Below are 20,771 nucleotides of genomic sequence, written 5' to 3' on the forward strand. Positions count from 1 at the left end.
TCTTTCACATTTAATGAAATAAACCTGACTATCTCTCAATATATTACAAGCCTCAAAGTGTTCTATCTATGAACTGAACACAGATTCCCCATTGCTGCTTGCGAGAACGGAGCCCAGCCCAGAATACCTTCTGATGGGGCTCTTCTCCACGATAAATTCAATTTTTCATCCATTGGTAATTTTTCTATTAGTCTGAGATGTCAATAAAATCCCGTGGAATGTGGGAAAAAACAAGTTGTGACTCCCTAGGCGGCAGGTCAGTTGCTCTAAGTAACCATCTGAGGTGAAAACCATTTTCCATTCTCTTTGGAATGCACTTTTTGCTGCACCTTCAGAAAACCAGGAAACTGAGGCGGAAAGCATCAAGTGATCCCACTGGGCTGGCTGACGGTCGGCTGTGGCATGTTCTCTAGTGCTTAGTCCTTTTTACCTCAGTGTCAGGGCAAGCGACATAAGGTTCCCTGCTGGGTTTTTGCTCGACTGTTTCAAGTTGAAGCCTCCATGCCTGCCACGAGGCACCGCCATTTGCCCCTTCTAGACCATCTCCCAGCTGGCATGAATGTGAGAAGTCCTGCAAACCAACACCTCATTTCAAACTCGAGGCTACAAAGCCACGTCAGAGAGTCTAGAAGAGGTCAGTGTACACACAGCACAGGTGGATGGAGAGGTGCAGCGGACGGACCGACAGATGGATGGACGGACGGGAGTGCAGGATTATGTACCAGAAGTACATACTATTCATCACCAACTATTTCTTTTTAACCAAGGCACATCATTTCAGTTCCCTGGGCTTTTCCCTTTTTTCTAATCTGAGGCCATTAAGGCCCAGAGGCTCTCTCTTCAGCTCCCCCAGTCTTTGATTTCATGAAACAACAGAACTTTCCAAAACTACTGACCTGAGAATGCTGGAGCCACTTTGCCAGGATCGACCAGAATTCATAGCCCCATAATGATAATAGGGACTTGGGAGGTGTTATTAATCCAGAGATGTGACACTGTCTGGGCATCCTGATTGACATGCAATGACCTCTCTTAACATGACATTAGAAAGTGAATTATCCACAATGGCCAAGACCAGAGACAACCTAAGTGTCCATCAATAAATGAATGGATAAAAAATACACACACACACCCAATGGGATATTATTCAGCCTTATAAGGAAGGAAATTCTGCCATTTGCAACAACATGAATGAACATCGAGGGCATTATGCTATGTGAAATAAGTCAAATAGAGAAAGACAAGTACTGTATGATCTCACATGTAAAATCTAAAAAAAAAAGAACTCTTAGAAACAGAAAGCAGCAGATTGGTGGATGCCAGGGGCAGGAGACGGGGGCCAAGCGGGAGTGCAGGGACGTGGGTGAAGGTGGTCAAAGGGTACAAGCGTCTAGTTATAAGATGAACAAGTCCTGGGGATGTAATGTATAGCGTGATGACTACAGTTAACAGTGCTGTACTGTATACTTGAAAGTTGCCAGGTGAACAGATCTTAAAAGTTCTCATCACACACATACACACACATACACACAAACAGTAACTGTTTGAGGTGATGGATGTGTTAACTCATCTTATAGCGGCAATCATTGTGCAATATATACATAAATCATGTTGTAAACCTGAAACTTACACGATGTTATATGTCAATTATATCTCAGTAAAGCTGAAAAACACTCTCTTGATTTTCTCTTTACAAAAAAAGAAAGAAAGAAAGAAAGAAAGAAAGAAAGAAAGAAAGAAAGAACGAAAGAAAGGAAGAAAGATGGAGGCTGTGAGCAGAGCTTCATCAAAAAGTAGTTCCCACCTTGAATCTAGATTTTCACATAATAAGGAAGACAGCACACGAAAATTAGCACTGAGGGCCCACCCTTGCTTCTTCGGGTGAATAGAAAAGTCGGCATTACTCAAGCCACCCCGGGAGTCTGTGTGCATTCAGTTTTTTTTCTAGAAGTCCTTTGTGCTGTGTGGGACTATCTACCTGGGACTCTGACACCTCTCTATACCATGCCTACTACCTTCCATTTAATTTTTCCTAATTCCATTTGACAGGAAAGACTCCATAAAAACGGGTGTCTCCTTGGAGCAAATCCCTTCTGTCTGTTCAAAGAGCCCTTCTCAATAATGACTGTTTTCTGAAGTTATAAAACAGCAGGACAGTAAACTGTATATACAGGCAGGTCATTACAATACCGTATTTTCCTGCTCTGACTGCCAATTCTTAAAAGTCAGAGCACCCACCATTTGTCTTCTGAAGCTCAGCCGCCTGGGTGGGTCTTTGAATGTTACGGGAAATATGGGCAGTGGGGCAAAACCCGCCCCTTTTTTTTATTCACGAGAGAGTAACAGGTAGAGGTATACCAAGGGGTCACTGGTTTAGGCTTATTCCTCCAGGCAGGTCAGCATTAGAACGACTTCTATTTTTTTTTTTTTATTATGTTCAGTTAGCCACCATATAGTACATCATTAGTTTTTGATATAGTGTTCAATGATTGAACGGCTTCTATTTTTTTGAAGAGAGAGATTCTACAGCCACCTGATGGGCCTTTCTCAAAGTTTAATTACCCTCAAAGTCAACTTCCTTACACCTCACAACTGCCTGCCCCCAGCCCTGTGCCTTGCTAGAACCGAAGCCTGCTTCCTCTCTGGTCCTCTGTGGAAAGCCAAGGCGCCTGCGCCATGTTTCTGTCACGTTATTAACATAACAGGGTCACTATGAGTCTTCAGTTTGCTGCTCCTACTTGGGAAACCTATGAAGGTGGGTTTGGTTGTCACTGTGTGGTCCCGTGCCCGTGACCTGCTTTTCAAACGTAAATTGGGATCGGGGGACGCTATCAACTCCCAGAGATTCCTGAGTCTGGGCATGACCAGATCGTCTCCATGACTTGAAGAGAAAAAGCTGAGAGGGGGTAAATGAGGTCAGAAATAAAGGGAGTCACGGACTAGGCGAATGGCAGTAAGGGGACGGTGAATGGAATACCATGTCCCGGGGGGGCTGTCCCTGGTGGGTATGGTGGTTCCTTGTGTGGGGTGGGGGTGGGGGGTTCTCCCCACTCTAGGGCATTGAGAAAGCTGAGGCAGTGCATGGGATGGTTCTAGCAGGTGATCGAGACACGCTGAGGCTGCAGCCAGGACCCCAGGAGGCACTGCCCCGCCGAGCCCCAGCCTCAGAGGCAGCCAGGGAACCTCTACTGGGGATGGAGAACATTGCTGAGTTCATTCTCTGCGCCAGGCACAGAGCACTGTCTCCTTCTGTCTTAGAAAGAGGCTCTTACGATTGTCTCCATTGTAGACGAGGAGACTGAGGTCCAGGGAGGCTCCGTAACTTGCTGAAGGCTTATGTGCCTGAACCAGAACTCCACTTGTTTTGCCCCCAGAGCCCAAATTCCTAACCACTCCGGTTTATGACCTGACCTCCCTGCATCTCAACCTCCAGGCATAGTGGGAAGCCCTGTTTTTGAATCGCTCTCCCATCAGAAGAGAGAGTACTCATTTTCCACCAGGGACCTGATACGGTTTGGAGGCATGCCGACGCTGGGCAGAACCCAGCCTCCGTCCTGGGGAAGGGTGTGGCTCTGGAAAAGAGTGTTACTCTTGTATTTACTCAAAGATAGTCATTAAGTCACCGTGAAGACATCTTTCTGCAGACTAAACAACCCCACTGCTTTTTAAAAAAGCTCTCCTCACAGGAGTTCTTTTTTTGGTACCGTCTTTCTATATTTACTGGTTTTCCCCCAGGAATTCTTCTGCCCTCCCATTCTCTATTTTCATCAGTCCTGTAATAAGATTCTGATCTGTGCCACAGAAAGAAAAAGGTCATTTTCATAGTTTTCATCTCTGGCCTTAACAAATGAATAAAAGGCCAGCATGGATAGTAATCAGCCCCTTGTGGTCCACTCTGAAGCTCAGGTATTTTTTTGGCCTCCCCTGTGGCTGGCCAATCTTCCATTTACTGTTTGTTTCTGATCCTGTTGAACTTCACCGTGTATTTGAGGGACTAGTCCTCAGTCTCCTGCAGCCCCCAAATGCTTCGAACACGCACCTGACTCAGCCCGATTTGCTTCTCTGCCCCCTAAGAGAATGCTTTAAAAGGAGCCCAGGGCTCAGAGACAAACTTTGAGGGGTGAGTGTCAACAATAAAATCCTTTCTCCCTGCAGGGGCCTCACAGTCCTCTCTGACAGAGGTTTTAGCCACATTTGAGCAGTGACAGTTCAACCCAAGGATTCTGAGATACCATCCCTGGTGCCTCAGTTTACCAGCCCAGAAGGTATGCCAGCCCCATGGGGGGCCCACTTACTTCGAGGTTCTCGGGGTCCATCCACTGTGATTTTGATGGCTCTGTGGTAAGTGGCAACTTGCGGTGGATTTGTGAAGACGGTGATGGTCAGAGTGAAGCTTTTCCCTGTTGGAACACAAAAGAGAACACCGAAAAATGAGGGCATGGTCTGAATATATCTTCTGGGTAGTTGACCATTAATTTATGCCTTCCAGCCCTCAGACTGGAAAGGTGGTACTTCTTCAGCATAAGTGAGTGGTTTTTCCAACACTGCCTTAGCTTTGGCTTCCCTTAAATTCTGGAATGCACACCTTCGGTGTTTGTCTAGATGTTAACACTTTGCATGGTTATGCGGCTTTTGTTAAATCATCAATAAACAACACAGGATCAAGAGAGATTCGGTTTTGTTTTCTTTCAAGTCGAGACTCCCGGGAACATGGGATCGGATTGGCAGCTGTCCACTCCCCCGTAACTGTCCCCAAGGAGTAAAAGAAACCGTATCCCTCTTTCCCTTCTAACATTGCCTGTCCCTCTAAGGGTTAGGAAACACAGAATTCCTGAGTTGGTGAATAGGCAAAGTTAAAATTATTCTCTATTTCAAAAACACTAATTGCTGGTTAATTGACTTTAAATATTACTTTTAAATGCTAGATGTCATTAGAGGCACTCAAGAGATTGGCCAGACAAAATTTATAGTCAATAAACTGACTTAACGATATGTAACTGACAGATTGAGATTCAATAAGGACTATAAACATATATACACACGTGGATCTCCACCTAAGCAGTTTACGTACACACGTGGGACGTGAGCGTGTTTTCATTACAGATGTCTACCGCGATGCTTTTGGTAACTTTTAAAAACTATTTAAAAATATTTTTATAAGTTAGAAGACGATTACTAACATGGAAGTAAATAATTAATATAAATAGACCAACAATATTAATAATATAAGTATTAATATGCACCTATATTAGGTATTTAAAACACTTCTTGGCCAAGTGGTTCAGAGGATGAACTCTGGGTTTGAACTCTGGCTAGCTGTCCTTTGGCAAGGCCCTAGACCCCTCTGTGCCTCAGCATTTCCCATAGCATGCTGTACCTCATAGCATTTTGGGGGAAGTTAAATGAGTTCATAGGAGTAAAACCATTAAAACAGTATCTGGGGCATGATATTCGAAGGTATGCGTGCGAGTGTGTGTGTGTGTTGTGCTCACTTTTACTATTTTTCTTTTTCTCTTTCTCAGAGTTCCCCAACAGGATTCTAAGGTTTGACTAAGCATGATGTTCGGACCGCCCACATCAGGGCAGTGGGTTTCTATTTAACAGTTTCTCCTCTTAGTCATGTAAAATGAAACAAAACCAAAAAGAAATGAAAGGAAAACAAAACAGGTCCATTCATTCCCCTATCTGTTCTGAAACCGTTTAAAAATCAACTTGTCCAAAAAAAAAAAAAAAATCAACTTGTCTTCCTTCCTCAAGTTAGAGCAGGATACTTTCAACTGTCATGCATGTTTTAATACAAAAGAAAACCACAAAAAAAAGTTCAGTAAAAATACAGTAGACCCTCCAACGGCACAGAGGTTAGGGTTGACGACCCCTGCACTGTTGAAATTCGTGTATAACCTTTGACCTACCCAAAACTACCATTAGCCTACTGCTGACCGGAAGACTCACCCGCAATGTAAGCAGTCAATTAACACATATTTTGCATTTCCTTTGTATTATATACTGTGTTCTTACAATACAGTAAGCTAGAGAAAAGAAAACATTATTAAGAAAATCGTAAGGAAAATACGTTTACAGTCCTATACTGTATTTATCGGAAAAAATCTGCATGTAAGTGGGCCTGCGTGGTTCAACCCATGTTGTTCAAGGGTCAACTGTGTCATCTTTGGCCGCCGCAAGCCAGCGATTCCTAATCATGAAAAGTCCCCAGGGAACAATCCCCAAGGATCTGTACTGTGCCTCCAGGGAAGACTACGATAAGAAGAACAATGACAAGCTGCGATTGGATGCTGAAACCGGCTTTGGCCAGCCTGGCTTTACAGCCAAAGTCACGGCCAACCTATCTGCCAGGCGAGGTGAGGTTGCTTTCTGGGGAGAGGTGCCCATGGGGGCCAGAGCACTGGAGAAGTCCGGGAGGCCTGGCCCCCAGACTGATCTTCCCATCAGCAGCTCTTCTCTTCTGGAAGCCCGAGAACATTCCTTCCTTTTGGGCTTCAGGGATTTGCCATCTTGAGGACATGGTTCACGTGTGGCTGCAGGAAGACGCCCCAGATCACCTCTCCCCTGGCATCTGGCCAAAGTAGGGGGGCTGGCAGGAGGGGCCGCAGGTCAGGTTCAGCGAGCAAGGTGGGCACGGTGATGTGGAGGCGGGGGGCTCTTCCTGAAAAAGGGTTAGGTTGGAGTTCTTGTAACTAATGATTTGACCTCTCCAGTCTCCTGGTCTGCAAAACAGACGGTTCCGGGCTTGTGGGATACCTGCAAGGTCACTTGCAACTCTGACCGTGCCTTCTGAGTTCGCAGCCCTCCCGGCGCCCTCGTTCACGGACACATGTGTGCTTCCTCGGTTGCCTGTGGCTTCAGCCTTTCAGATTCCACAAAAACACTGGATCAGCGTCCTAGGGCTGCTGTAACAAACCAGCGCAGACCCGGAGCAGAGGCTGAAGACACAGAAATGCACTCTCTCACACTTCTGGACGCCACAAGTCCAAAATCAAGGTGTTCGCAGGGCCACGCTTCCTCTGAAGGCTCTAGGGGAGGATCCCTGCTGGCCTTGCCCCAGTGCTGGTAGTTGCTGGCAATCGGTTTGCGGCCGCATCATGTAGTTTTTGCCTCTGTTGTCACATGGCCTTCTTCCCCGTGGGTCTTTGGTCTCCAAATCAGCTTCTCTTTGTAAGGACACCAGTCATTGGAGTTAGGGCCCACCCTAACCCAGAATGCCCTTGCCTTGTTGATTACATCTGCAGAGCCCCTCTATCGAAATAAGGTCACATATTCCGAGGTTCCTGGTAAGCATGAATTTTTAGGGAACATTATTCAACCTAGTTCGAGTTCAGACACCGAGTGTCTTAAGAATTCCGGTTCTTGGCACTGTGAGTCACAGCTGCTTCATAGGCACCTGTGCATTCTACCCCCTGAAATGGGTCGCATCCCTGTGGCAGCCCTGCTATAACCATCCTATACTTGGTTTCCTAAATGACAGCAAAGCATTACCGTCTTTATAATACTGGCATTTCTAGATTTGTGGAGAACTCACAAACTTTCAAACACTTTCCCATATACTACTGCATTTGGTCCTTATAATGCTCTCGTGAAATAAACAAGATAGATTTTATTGTTCCTGGTTAATAGGTAGCAAAGCTAAGGGTCAGAGACGTTAAGCAATTTGCCCAAAGTCACACAGCTTGTATACACAAAAGAACCCAGATCTCTCAGGTTTACACCCACTGTTCTTCACATTATTGTCATGGGATCCCAAATCTCTACTTGCAAAGTCGGTGACATTAGCATCAGGAATCCAGACTCTTGGTAGTTTTCCCCTGCTCTACCACTGCCCAAAAAACTGAATATAGGGACATCTGGATGGCTCAGTCGCTTAAGCATCTATCTGCCTTTAGTGCAGGTCACGATCCCAGGGTCCTGGGATCGAGCCCCACGTCAGGTTCCTTGCTCAGCGGGAAGCCTGCTTCTCCCTCTGCCCCTTCCCCTGCTTGTGTGCTTGCTCTCTCTGACAAATAAATAAATAAATAAAATCTTAAAAAAAAAAAAAAAAGTGAATATAGTCCCGGGGGCCTCACTATACCCAGAATGTGCTTGACAGCTAACTGCAAGCGTGGGTTATAATTCAAAAGCAGCTTCTCACTGAGCTGAATTTGGACTCCTGGCAGTTGAGTGTTTAATGCCGCCCCCTGGTTAACCACAGATTGGCCTACTTAATCGGGAATGAAATTCAACCAAAGTGAATATTTGTGAAATTGTTGCTCATAATTATAATTCTATCATTTTATGCCCATCATTTTATGTGCAGTCATACGAAGTGCCTGCCCAGCAAAAGCTACTAGCTGGAGCGTTTTGGCCCCAGTGACGTGGTTCACCGACGTGGAGATGTTCTGGTCGCTTCCCTCACAATGGGCTCTTGTTTAAAGCCTTGAGCACCGGCACATCTGCTTATTACCTCATAGACGGAGGTAATAAGTGATGACATTTTGTTCACAGGTGTGTGTGACATTTTCCCACTCCAGGAAAACTCTGCCTTCCACTTCCTCGTGCTCCTCCGACCCGCCCTGGCACTGTGCTTGATAACTGGGGACAGTCGGCCAGTGGGCACACGGGACTGACCCGCTGAGCTTCAGGACCCCCCACACTCTGCCCCCCACCACTTCCCGGCCCATCCCTCTTGAGACGCAGCCCATCTTGGCCAGCACCTGCGGAAGTGGTAGCCGCACCCCAGAATCACACGCGTTACTCGCCAAATTCCCTCATTAAAATGACCTATGGGCCTGGTATTTTAAGTGCGTGGGTGTGGAGGGTGAAAGACTCTCAAGTGTTTTTCTCAGCAAGCTGTAGCCAGAACAGTAAGTCAGAGAAGAGCAAAGGCGCGAGGGCTGGCTAAATAACAGCCACTCCAAGAGTGGACCAAATGCAGGACCAAGTGCAGGGGTGGGAGCACGGTGCTGCCATAGAGACAGCTGATGCTCAGCCCTGCAGCCTGGAGCCAGTCCTTGCCAAGAGAACCTTGAAGGCTCCCCGCAGCCCTGGCTTTGGCACCAGGAGACAAGCAGGGGCCTTGGTCAGCGCTCAGGTGACCCTGGGCATGCCACAGCTCTGGGTTCCCCAGCGGGCAAGCTGCAGGGTTACAGGTGTCCTGCATGGGGATTCACAGTGGAGGGAGCTAACCAAGCGGGGAGGGGCACTGAGACCTTCCTTCTCCCCCTCATGGAGACCTAACCCCAGCCCAGACAAGCAGCCTCCGCACTGGCCAGTGGTTGGGTTCTAGCAGGAAACTATTTAGAAGCACAAACACGAGGAACGAACAAGAAGGTGGGAGGACGCAGTAAGGGACAGAAGGGCTGCCTGATGCCCAAAAGCAGCAAAAGATAAGGCACTGATTATACAATCTGGGGGCCCTGGGAATATACAGAGGGCCAGGCCTAGTAGGGACTCTCAAGTCAAAATGCCTGTGTCTTAAATCTCTCCCACTTGCTAGTTGTGTGACCTTGGGCAAGTTACTTAACCCATCTGGAGCCTCTGCCTTGTCATCTGTGAAATGGGGGTAATACCAGTCCTTCCATCTCACGGTGCCATTATGCAAGTGAAATGAAATAATGAGTCGGGAAATACCAGTTTAATTATCGTTAAGAGACGTGAGAAACGTGATTCCGCAAAGACTGAGCCGTGGGCGATGCGGGGAGGAGGAGCAGGTGAGGAGGGGTGCTGGGGTCTGACGGGGGAGGTGGATGAGCACGTCAGTGCTGGGCAGGCGGCGCCCACAGAGCTCCAGCAGGCCCAGCCCCTCTTGCCTAGGAATTCCAGCAAACCAAGGCAGAGCGTCCAGGGCGGCCGGCCGGACAGCAGAGCGAGGCCTCCGGACCCATCAGGGAGACTGCGCATTTAACTCGAACGTCAAGTTCACTCCGGCCCCGCCAGCTGGCGACCTCCGCGCTGAGCCGCCTTATAAACAAGCTGGGCCAAATGCTCCCAGTGGAGCCCGTGTCCTCCCCCTTCGACGCCAGCTTGTTCATCCAAGTGCCAGGACGCAATACTGACTGCTTTATTTAGTTGGGAAGAAGGTCACGGGCGAGTCCTCCCGGACGCTTGCCGCCATGACAGGCGCGGCACGGTGGCCCCCGGGCCTGCGGAGCTCGGAGAGCCAACTGTGGTCTCATAAAGCCGCGGCTGGACACGGCAGTTCCGCATGGCCCGGGCGCCCACCCCACTTCCTCACCGCATCTGGGAAGTGGCTAAACCTCAGAACTGCTTCCCGAAGGGCCGGGGTGGGGGGGGTGGAGGGGAAAGACGAGGAGTAAGGGCCACTCAAACTCATCTCTGGTCCAGGAGTGAAACAGCGGATTCGGAAGCGGGGGGCCCTGTCCCATCACAGCAACGTCCCCCTACGCCAGTGGCGTCAGGGGCGACTTTCTGACTAACCCCCCGTCCGACTGTGACTGTCTCTCCCGGGGTTTGGCTCCCGGCGAGCCAAGCCCCCTGCTGGGGCTCCTCAGCCAGCTGGGCTGTGTTTCTCTCACTCTCCTCGGGGTCCGTTTGGACCTGTGAGTCATCTTCTCCTTTTCGGGCAGTTTCGGTGGGATGTGAAACTTGCCCTTTGTCACGCAAGGGAAGGCCGTAGGCACAGAGGACCGTCTGCCGTGGGGGGGGGAGGGTGTCAGATCGCGCGCGGGACACACCAGCACAGTTTTCACGCATGCGTGCATCGCTGCAGGAAAGCAGGTTGGGCTCACACTCTTTAAACACTTCAGGCAGCACGTAAGGAAAAATCAAAGGAAACACAACAACGCAGCTTTTGAAAAGCAAGAAAGCCCGTGAAGGCTCCAGTTTGGCTCTTTGCAAATTCTGGAAATCCCAACAGATTCTGAAATGTCGCCGGAGGATTTCTCCTTTTACCATATAGATGGTGTCGGGCCTACTTTTTCATCAAGGATAACTGAGTATGGAAATTAATGCACCCTCAGATTCCGAGGGGAAATCTGAATTGGGGGTATTTTTCACAAAATCGTTTTAATTTACATTTCTCACTTTTCCACTGGAACAACCTAACGGCCAAAATTCATGCTTTTGCTCCCTGTCCATTTCGTCATCCAAACACATACCACGACGTTTGACAGTCGAGGTGTATCACTGTTTATTTGGGGATTTCTGAAGAGGGTACAGACCCTTCAGGTGGCACAGAGTTTCCTACTTTCTCTAAATTGAACGGAAATTAAGATGTTGGTGTGTATCCACTTGCATGCAAAGGGCCCCCATGTGTTTGCAGATGAGTTTATCTAATTGTACCTGCAGCCACCCAGGCAAAATGCAGGTGGGAGGCCCACGCTAGCAACACCCCTTCCCCAAAGTTTACGGACAGGTGCTCAAAACACAAAGTTTTTCATAAAAAAAACAGCTTTTTTTTTTTTTGAATGATGGATTGCTTGAAAAAGAGTTTTACTTACAGAAAACCAACATGAAAAGCATTTTCTCCGGAGATGTTCTATAAAAACAAGCTGAGGACAGGGACAGCATTTTATTAATCTTTGTGTCTTCTGTTCCGAGGCAATAAAAAATGTCTGATAACTGGATCGATGAATTCTTCTATAAACTTTCAGTTTTGACAGCTGGTTCTTTATGATATCTGATTTCACTCTGAAAGCATCACTTTCCTTTTTTCTGTGGCTCGGGTGTGAGCAACTCAGGTTTACCAAAGGAATGGAGGACAAGCTTTCTTCTTCAGGGAGAGTATTTACCAAACCCAAGGCGCTACGATGCTTATGTGACCTTGCACTCTTTTCCCTAGATTTCACAGTCCCTTGTTGATCTTCCTTTTTCTTTTGGTATCACAGTTCCTGACTATCTTGGTGGAAGAATCAAGTATTAAGCCTTTTGGTCCAAACACTTCCAAGACCCTGAATTCACAGCTCTCTTTAGGCCAAGGCCACGCCTGTTGCCCAGAGAGCCCTCTGGTTGGTGACCCAAGTTCCTCAGCAGAGGTTGAGCTAGAAGCTAACATAGGACAGGTGATCAAAGTGGCCTCGTCCTAGCCCTGATTCTGCTTGTGTGATGGCCCGTGGCCTCAAATACACAGCCCAACACCACACTGGTGCTACCCAGAGCTCCCAGGGGTGGACACTTAGAAGGCAAGGCAGCGCTGGGGTCTTCTGTTTAGACCACACAGTGGCTGCTTCCAGGAAGCATGAGGGCAGGTGGGTGTGGAGGCTTAGAAGGAAGAAGAGGGAGGCTCCAGGCAAGGCTGGGGGCGTGGCAGGCAGGGCCTGGCAGGAGTGGACTCTGGGCACAACGACATTTACCAAATGAGCTATCTGCAAACCGGGTATGCACACGTCTGAGGCTGGCCTGCAGGGAGAACTGGGAGTTCTTGGTCTTTGAACCCCCAAGCATGCTTTCCCTTCCTCAGTCTGCAATCTGACTATCTTCCTACAATTTGTATCTGGGTATGTCAAGTCCCTGCTGAAAACAAGTCAGCGGTTCTCCATTTCCCTGGGAGCAGACCAAATTCCCAGTGTGGATGGTTGTCAAGGTCCTGAGCAGCTCTCTGAGTCTCATCCTGCTCCAAGACCTTCCCCAGCGGGCCACCCAAGTATCTCCTGGCTCCTGGACAGGCCAGGCATTTCTCCCCACCCTATTTTCTCTGCTTGGACACTCTTCACCTCGATAACCTCTCCCACACCCTGAAATGTCTCAACCGAGATGACAATTTGTCCAGGAAGACCCCTCCTCTCTTCACGAGGTTCTGCACGGCTGCTCCTTTGCTCTGTCGCACCTGCCCATGGTGCTGACCACTCAGAACACTGATGGCCTGCTTAACTGTTGGCCCCTCGCTAGCCCCTGAGGCTGTGGCTTCTCTTTGGCTGCCTTTGTATCTCCAGTGGGAGCCCGGTGCCTGGAAATTGGTAGGTGCACAATGCGTATCTGATGAACGACTGGATAAAGAATGAATGAGATACCCTCACCAAATGACCTCGTGGGGTGGGGGTCAGTTGTCAGAAAAAAGCAATGGACATTATACTTCCCTGAATGGAAGGGTCCAAAGCCTGTGAGAGACTCACCAATATTAAAATGGAGAACACAAGGTCCTGCCTGTGTCAAAACATCCAGCAAATGTCTGCAATGATCATATTATTATTATCATCGTATTTACTTATGAATATTTATGAAACTCCTGCTACGTCTCCAGCATGCTCATTTTATGAGGTTCTTTGCAGGATAAAGGAATTCCTTCCATCCAGGAGTGGACACTGGAAAACAGTCTCCTTCCCAACGTTCTGGTTCAGGGACTCAGGGGCTGACCCCACCTGCTCTCAACCCACCTCCCCCAGTGCTTCTCATTGCAGAGGGAAGGACCATGCTGAGGTGAGTGCGAATTCTTCTTCCTGAGTCCTGCCACACAGACATCATCTAGTTTCAATCATCCTAACCTTCAAAGTGTGTATGAAGGGCACCATCACACCTACTGCACAGAAGGGGAGACTGAGGCCAGCACCTCTTAGCGAGTCCTGCAAGGGCATCCACTTCTCATACATGTCACGCTACTTTCCAAAGACCCGCAGAATCATCACAACCAGACGTATGTGTTCTATGTTGTCATTATGAATCAGAGGACCCTTGAATGGGAGACAATGGCTTTAGTATCCTCTAGAACCCATTGATTTGGACAGAATGCAAGATGGTAGCATAGTAAGAGACCTTTCCAAGCCGTAGCCAGATTAATGAATTCCCCATTTATAGCTGGCCAAAAAAAAAAAAAAAAAAGTGCATGGATGTTCACTTGCAGTTTTTGAAACTGCTGAGATACAACCTTAAAATGGCTTCCAGTGGGACAGCCAGGATGTCCTTAAGCACGGTCCAAGGCAGGCTGTTGTGACTACCATAAAACTCCCTAAACTCGGGTGGAGTCAGCAATTACCGTGCAGGAAGAATGTGATGCTGCCGGGTGCCAGCCTGCGGAGCCCAGCGACAGGACAAAGGGATTATTCTGCTTCGTTGTGAAAATGCAGTGTTTATTGTTAAAATACGGTTGGGAATTAAAGGGGCATGTATGAATCATAAATATTTGCATGCCATTAATGTTTGGACAAAAGACTTGGAATGGCTACGTTGGGAGAACTTCTTTTCCCATGAACAACAGTGCTTCATATTACAGGACATATTTAATTTCGTCTCTGCCATTGCTAATCTGAAATCTCAGTGCCCGCTGCGTATAACTCTTTCACGACCTGAGAACTCCACGCGGCTGAGGAGCCAGGACCAGCGTTGAGGTTCCCTTCCTGGAAAACTCACCTGTTTGGATAAACAAAAAAGCAGGTCCCTATTGCTCTTGTTTGTTACGAGCTCACAGAGTTTCCATCACCTCCTCTACCGCGTTAGTGTCCCTGAAGCAGATAAACCCCGTAAAGCAATCGTGCTTATAGTATGTCTTAGGTCAGGTAGTCCTCCCTGCACACCCCATCCCCGCAAGGACAAAGCCAGAATCAGGCTCAGAAAGGTCAAGTCACTTGCCCATGGACATGCAGCTCTGTGCTAGTGTTCTCAACAGGGGGCCATCCCTCCACCCCCGTCCCCAAGGACATTTAACAACGCCTGCGGACATCTGTGGCTGTCACAACTAGGAAGGGAGATGCTACTGGCCCCTAGGCTGAGGCCAGGGATCCTGCTAACCATCCAACAACACACAGGGCAGCCCCACAACAAAGACACACCAGCCCTAAGTGTTGATAGTGTTGAGGGTGAGATGCTCTCCTCAGCAGAGAATCCAGTAAAGCCCACGTACGTGTGAACCACAAGACTACACTGCCCAGAGAGCAAGAGGACTGGGGTAGTCACTCATTCGAAGACGTCTCATGAGTCTCCGCTCTGCACCAGGCACGGGTGATACCACAAGGTGCCTAGAATTTCTAGGTCTTGAAAATTCTTGGGCGTCCACCTCTTGGGAGTCGCGGGCACATCCCTCAGGGTGCCTGGGTCTCAGTTATCACCGCAGTGTCCCCATGCATGCCCGCTGTCCTTGAGCTCTGGCCCTGGCGAACTTCACTCCCAAGCACACCTAGGGACAGCACATGGGCTCTGTGCAGTCCCCAGCACAGATGATACCCGTGAGCTCCCACTCGGATAGCGAGCTGTCTCAGCCTATTTGACACGCACTGGAGCTCCATGCCGAATCTGGGAGATGGTTGCTTTTCTGAGGGGAGCGTAAAAGAAGCAGGTGTATCCATGGGGCAGGAGAGTTAGGCGTGGGGCTTCCCATGCAGGGTAAAAGCAAGCAACCAAGCAAAAACCAGAGAAAGCCCTCATGGCAAAACTTACTCGAGAAATTCAACCTGCAGCAGACACTACCTGGATACAAGAAGAACCCATAGCGGACTCTTCGGATTTTTTTCAAACCACCTTTGCCTGAATCTCAGTATGGGAAACAGGTGAGAGCAGATGTGTTGGGGCAGGTGGGAGAAAGCTCTGGGAGAATCCACCTGTCTGTCTGTGGTACCTGCAAACCCAGGGCCATCTCAGAGATGACCAGCAACTTGGGTCCCTTCTCTGCTCCTTCTATATGTGCCCCCCCCACCTTTTTTCAGGTGTGCAGACCAAGCCCTTTCCAGCGTCTGCAAGGTTATCTGTCAGTGATGCATTCCAGGACTTGGCTTTTCGCACTTTTTAGTTCGAGTGGACACTGGCCATTCACATCCATTTGTGTTCCTGGGTCGGAGGATCTGCGGTCCCGGACTGAAGCCCTGTGGGGGTTGGTGCTGAGCACTGAGAAGCCGGCAGGGTACTTTCATTTTTTCTGACAGTCCCTGTGGACCTGCACCTGTGGGACATTCCTGGGGGAGCGGCTGCAGTGGGGGGAGTCCTCCAGGAAGAGCTTCTCCTGCTATGTGGCCCACCCCACCTGCAGCCTCTCCTGGCCCCCACCGGGGATGTTCCTGTTCGGAGATGGGGCAGTTCTATGCATACGGAACACTGGTATGTTTTCATACTTAAAACAAGACTTTAATATTCAGTGATGCTTTCTCATTTTATTTTTTTATTCTCTGTGCACTTCTTAATGTAAGTGTTTCATGCATTTTGTAGAGAGGCAGAAAGTGAGGGCAGAGGGGCAAGGGAGACATTTTACAACTTCTTATGAATGAGTGTGATGTGGGATGAGTGTTCTCAGTCTCGGCAGGACTGACATTTCAGACGGGTAACGCTGCTGTCGGGGACTGTCCTAAGCACCGCAGGGCGTATGGCAGTGTCCCTGGCCTCCGCCCACTAGATGATCACGGCAGTCCCCCATCCCAGCTGTGAGAGCTAGACATGTCTCTAGCTATTGCCAAGTGTCCCGTGGGGGTCAAAATCACCCTAGGTGGGAACCACTGAGAGAGACCACCATCAAAATCGACAAGCAGATGGATAGATAAAATACCAACTGTGAAGTGCTGGGGGAGGTTTCCAATGGGACGATGAAGGCAGAGCATCTGGAAAGACCCAGCGGTGCAGGTGCTGAAGACACACCATTTAATGGGGCAGACAAAGCCTTATTATGAGATGAGTTGAGGTCTGCTCCTCATTAATTCTAAATAGATAAATAGATACTGACTGTACTCCATACGACGGTTTCAAATAAGAATGAAGGAAAAAACATTTGTAAAGACCCAAAACCACTGCCTTGAGCAAACTGGAATGTTTCCACCTCGGAACAGGCCCATCCCTCCTCGCCTTGTCTGCCCAGATCTGATAAGCACACAGATCACCAACTGTGCTCAAACCGCCCATATTCCTGTGCATTGCCTTTGTTTCAGCCAAGGAGAGTCTCCTTTGTTTGCATACAGTGACTCAGTAAGGGCCACCAGCACCCATGAGAATGACTGCCGAGCCCTCCCATTAACCAAACCCAGGCGTTTCCTTGGGTCGGGAGGCTTCGGGGAGCTGGTATGGATCTGCAGTTTGCGCCACCCATACATTCGTAATGACGGGCTTAACTCTCCAGGTATAAGCAGGGATTAATCCAAATTGAAAAACAAGCCGGAAATTTACTTACATCTTCTTGGAGAAAAACACAGGTTAAGTAGCTTCTAAACGAATGCGTCCTCACCAAGAAATCACAAGACAACACATTTTGAATCCGGCGTCTGAAAGGCCGTGAGCCTCTTGAAGGAGCTTGTTGGGATCGCTTCGTGGTTTGGGGGTCCTCAACTACCTGAAATCCTCCCTGGAGACAGATGGAGTTCCTACATGGATCCATGCCCAATATAGGCCAACAGAGGCTGGGCAACATGCTTGAGTCCCAAATCAGTGCAGGGCAAAGGGTACGACAAGGAGAGCTCCGTTCTGAGCACAGACCGAAACGTGCCTCTCTTGAGTGCGGGACTCACAACACAGCTGATGAAGGGGGGCAGACGTTGCCTGGAGTCCACTAATGCGTGTGTATAAAATACGAATCTCGAAGAACAGCAATTCGTCCCCGACGCCCCAAGAGTGAGCAATAAAAGTGGCATATTTGGAAGTATTCCCATGAATACTCATTCAATCCATGCTGCTCACTTATTAATTTTTGTTAATTGCATCATTTAGGCTTCAATGAGAAGATGTGATTAGCATGCATTTAGTCCCGAAGATAATTTGGTCCAAGAAGACTTCTCAATGGGAGGGTGGATGCCTGTGTGCACACACGAACACAGACACACCCCACTGACTGAAAGTCCAACAGATCCTCCAAAACCACATAACCTCTACATACTGACAGGACACAACTATTTATAAACATCCCCTTACTGATCTGAACTCGTTTCATAATCAACAGAAAGAGAACAGTCACCAGACAGTATACCCTCTCTCTTTTCCGACAATTTTTCCTAAAAAAAAAAAAAGTAACACTATGCTCTTCCATAACCGATCTTCTCCACCCTCTCTTGCCCCTCGCCAACCAGCACAGAAAGAAAATACAAAACTGATTTATTAGAACCAGAGCAGCGTTGCAGCCGTTGGCCGGATCACTGTTTATGTCTATAATGCTTGCTGCTGAAACAGGAAGCTCTAAAAATCATTGAACCATTATTTCTCTCGGAGGCTCTTTCTGACTGATAGCCCGCGGTCCCCACCAAAAGGAACCTCCTTGACCAAACGCAAGCCGGCCGGCACAGAAGGGGTGGAGGGTGGGTGAAGCCTAGCATCTGACCACCAACTCTGAAATATTGTTCATACCATTAACTTCATTTTTAAGAAAGCTGTCTGACACCATCGGTGAAGTCTGGCACTTCATAAAATCAGCAAGAAAACCGTGAAGAGATAAATTGTGAAATTCTATGTTCCAAGCATAAGCAGTTTCCAAGAGAGCTTTCCTCCTTGGTCCTTGCCATGGTGTTGGCAGGGACAAGGACTGCCAGGGGTAGCGGCTGGGGGTAGGGAGCAACTTGCTTTGAGAAAGTGTTGCTACCCTTTTATTGGCAAATGGGAAACAGAATGAGAAACCTGATCTCTAAAGATGAATTCTCCATCAGATCCGGGACACCAGCTTTCGACCTGCCATCTAAAGGAATTATTTGCTAGGGCTGCCTGGAGCTTGGTGTCTCAGAAGCTGGGTCTTTTGTTGTTGTTTTTAATCACGCCTTTTTCTTGTATTCTCTCCAGGAGATCTGATTGCCAGCTTATTATCTTGAATGTTGCCCGTGGAACAACTCTGGGGTTGTCAGATAAATTTTTCCTACCCCTCTTTCTGGGACTCTGGGATGGAGGGGAGAATGCCTTGGATCCTATGATAATATTGTGAGTCATTCCGACCATTTCTTAGTAACAACCGCTCCATAAAGACACGTCTCTTTTCGTGTAGGATACCAGGACAGTTTAAATGGACCTTCCTTTCATCTCAGCCGTGGTCTTTCACTCGTTTGAAAGCAACCTCCCCATACTGTTCCTCAAATAATGCAAAATACTGTAAGAATGAAACTGCCTTAAGTAACAAACATTACGCAAATATGCAATAACCCAGATTGTGACAGGGTAAATATTATGTCTGAGAAGACATCCATAGCAAGAATATAATGAAGGAATTTCATTTTATAAAAGCACTGGGAAAGGGTACTATTTTGAAAGTGGGGGGAGATTTAAGTTGCCAGGGAGGTCAACATAAACAGAAATTCCTCCAAGGAATTAAACCCCATTCTAACAGACAGGAGAACTCCCAGACCTCAAGGGGCTGAGTGTGGAATTCACACTGCACGCTGCAGGGGTCAGGGGAGAGGGAGAGGTAAAGGGGGGAAGGGAGAGCTTAGGCATTCACTGGGCAAGAGGCTATAATAAAATGGGCTCCTTCCCCTTTGTGTGCATGTGTGCATACCTGATGACCTACGGGAAGTTTGGACCAGCAGTTTGAATGGGATCTATTTTCCTAATTATACAAACCAGGTCCTGGCTATAATAAAAACAGGTGTTACCAAAACACACAGGGTGCAAGAAGAATGTCCACCTCGTCTGTTCATTTATTCATATTCCAGTTATCTACTCTGTGCAGCCCGGTGTGAGGCTGGCCCTCCATGGTCAAGACAAAGTTCCAAATTCACAGACGCTTGGCTTGGGGGCCCGTGGATCCCCAGAAGGTCCACAAATGAGCCTCAACAGTCCTGGAAACTGGAACTGTGCATGAAACTCTGGGTAGAAGAGCACATGCATATTTCCCCCCCCCCTTGGGAGAAGGCTTCCAAAGGATTTTCACAATTATCTATGATGTTCCCAAAAGATTAAAAAATCATATTCTTAGGAATTAGGAGGAAATTTGCACTGGATTCTCTTCCCCCCTTTATGATGTGGTTGATGATACGGTCTGGTAGATTTCCTCTTTGGTTCTAAAATGAATTAACTAAAGCCGTATTCCCTGATTGATGGATTCCTTTCCAACTGATTATGTACTACAACAGTGGCGGAAGCACTCACAGATCTCACTGCTAAAATTTCTTCAGTGTCTCTCAGCGGCAGCCACGATACGCTTTCTTGTCACTGAAAATACCAGTGATAACCTGTCTCGACTGTTGATGTCAACCGACGTAAGCTACTGCTAATTAACCTCGCCAAGGAGAAACTCCTTTTGATCCTGAACTTCAATTTTCTGGGAGTGAGGGACGGTTCTTCAGAACCTGTGGTTAAGTGCGAAAGGTTCTGAGCAACCACCTGTGTGCTCTGCATCTCCTCTCATCCCCTGTAAAGGCAGAGTCCATTTCTATGGAGACCCTGAATCGAAGGGAGCAAAGCCCAAGGGGGACGTATCCCCTGCACGGGATTTAAATTGGCCAGGAGAAAAAGTAGGGAAGGGGAAGAAGGAAGACGGTTCAGACTACTGAAGGCTTCACCAACATTTTTTAGGGGCCAATGTTGTCAGCAAGGCCCTCAAAGCCGGACGGGCAGGTTTTCCCGGTTGCAGGCTGAACTTGAGGTTATAAGTTGTGATCCTGGATAAGAGCCAGCACTCAGACAAATCAGTTCTGTCGACCAGAGAAAAACCCTTCCACGTCCAACCTCTGGCAATTTCTGTGAGGTTTTCCAAACCCCACGGACTGGCAGCTGGTAAAAGAAAAGGGAGTTTTCTTTCTCTGCCCTCCATTTAGAACTGAGAACCAAGCCCTTTTGAGAAACCCTCGGATGGGTGCTGTTTGACAGAATGTGAACCTGGCATTGAAATGTTTGGATGAGCCAACAGCCAGGACCTTCTCGGCCACGGTGGCATGTTTATGCCAATGACGTGTTTTTAGGCACATTTTCAAAAACAGAAAATGAAACAGTAAATAGCCTTACAA

General features: G+C 48.1%; 1 protein-coding gene across 5 annotated transcripts in view; it reads right to left on the reverse strand.

Moving 5' to 3' along the window:
- The window catches only part of RUNX1 (RUNX family transcription factor 1), a 248,657-nt gene that overhangs the window by 62,119 nt on the left and 165,767 nt on the right, over window positions 1-20,771 (reverse strand). For all 5 annotated transcript variants that reach the window (XM_081799730.1, XM_031032673.2, XM_081799726.1 and 2 more), the window contains one exon: window positions 4,296-4,400. In XM_081799730.1, the coding sequence (XP_081655856.1) occupies window positions 4,296-4,400 (105 nt within the window). The remainder of the gene's footprint in view (window positions 1-4,295; window positions 4,401-20,771) is intronic.

This window comes from Leptonychotes weddellii, chromosome 1, assembly GCF_054177405.1.
Source record: "Leptonychotes weddellii isolate Sample4059 chromosome 1, ASM5417740v2, whole genome shotgun sequence".
In the NCBI taxonomy this organism is placed as follows: Eukaryota; Metazoa; Chordata; class Mammalia; order Carnivora; family Phocidae; genus Leptonychotes; species Leptonychotes weddellii.